The sequence below is a fragment of the Arachis duranensis genome, chromosome 4 (assembly GCF_000817695.3).
Source record: "Arachis duranensis cultivar V14167 chromosome 4, aradu.V14167.gnm2.J7QH, whole genome shotgun sequence".
Taxonomy (NCBI): domain Eukaryota; kingdom Viridiplantae; phylum Streptophyta; class Magnoliopsida; order Fabales; family Fabaceae; genus Arachis; species Arachis duranensis.
In genome coordinates, this window is record NC_029775.3 from 29,872,791 (window position 1) to 29,874,212 (window position 1,422).

The 1,422-nt window shown below is 30.7% G+C and overlaps 1 protein-coding gene across 1 annotated transcript in view; it reads right to left on the minus strand.

Moving 5' to 3' along the window:
• Positions 1-625: 625 nt before the first annotated feature.
• The window catches only part of LOC107483952 (transcription factor bHLH35), a gene marked incomplete in the record, with an annotated part of 10,584 nt that continues 9,787 nt past the window's right edge, over positions 626-1,422 (minus strand). Inside the window, 1 exon segment of the mRNA XM_016104566.3 lies at positions 626-949. Coding sequence (XP_015960052.1) covers positions 860-949 — 90 coding nt within the window.

Consider the following 1,422-nt stretch of genomic DNA (forward strand, 5'->3'; position numbering starts at 1 on the left):
GTATTGATACTTTTTTTTTTTTGGTTTCCCACGGTATTCCCCAACCCGGCAGGCTAAGGACTAATCCGCCATAGTACTGAGCTCCATTTAAGGGTTTGCCGCTGGCCAATGGGTTGCTGCATGCACAAGGCGGGATTCGAACTCCCGACACTTGCTTAAGCGGACTAGTGAACTAACCACTAGACCAACCCAACTTGGTTATTAGTATTGATACTTTACCACTAGGATTTGTCAATCATAAAAAATGCTAGTGTATTGTCCATTGAATGATATCATATTCTGAGAATACCAAATTCCAAACAAAATACACCAAATAAAGTGCATCAATGTTGGATCCCATTTTTCCAATGGGATCATGTTAAGAACAATAGCAGGGTCCTCAATATTGGCTAACTGGCTATTGTTCAATGTTTGAGAAAGGCCACTTCTCCAATGTAAATATTCTTCTTTGTTGTAGAGTAGATTACTGTTTCTTTTTTATTTTTTTAAACCTTGATTGCAACTTGTAAGGTGCTTTCGGTAAGTTTTGATCCTTACACAACTTTTTTTTTTTTCTAATAACGTTAATTATCTTTAGTGATAAAGCTTAATTTAATAATAATAGAGGCAAGAATACACCTTGTAATTTGTTGGACACAGAAAGCACTTTATGAGAAAACTTGCTCAACTTACCCACAAAACAAAGGTGAAGACTTAATCACACTATTCACTAGTGATGAGAAGATTTGAGTGGGAACAACAAAGAGGGATAAGGAAAATACCACCCAAATAGCACTCATTTGAACCTTGTATTGTACCCAACACTCACCACTGACCCAAAAGTTGGAACTTCCAATTAATAATATAATTATATTCTTCATCAAATGCTCATTGGACTTAGAGGGTCATTAAGAGCTGCAATTGCTGTTTGGATCTTTATCTGCAAAAGATCTTTTTCTTCTTCATCTGCCTGAAAAAACACAACAAATTTGTGCTTAAATCACCAAAGTTGTAGAAAGTTAATACTTAGTACTAATGATATGCCTAGAATGAAATGAATATTAGATTAATTTGGAGTACTAGAAAAAAAAATTTTTTTTGTTACAAATTTATCCTAAAAGTATCATTTGAATTTCATTTTTGTTAATATTTTGTGAGAATTTATAAAATGAAATGAATTTTTATATACCATAAGCTTGTTAAATTCTTCTTTTAAGCTATTATTATTTATTAGAATTTAGAATAATGCTACACATCTAAGAGTTTTTGTTAATCAAGTTCAACTAAATTGATCTAACATCAACAAAAATTAGTTATGGATAACATTACTCCAAATCTTATTATTTAACTTAGTTGAACTTAATTCCTAAAAAAATTTAGATATGTAACATTACTCTTATTATTATTATTATTATTATTATTATTATTATTATTATTATTATT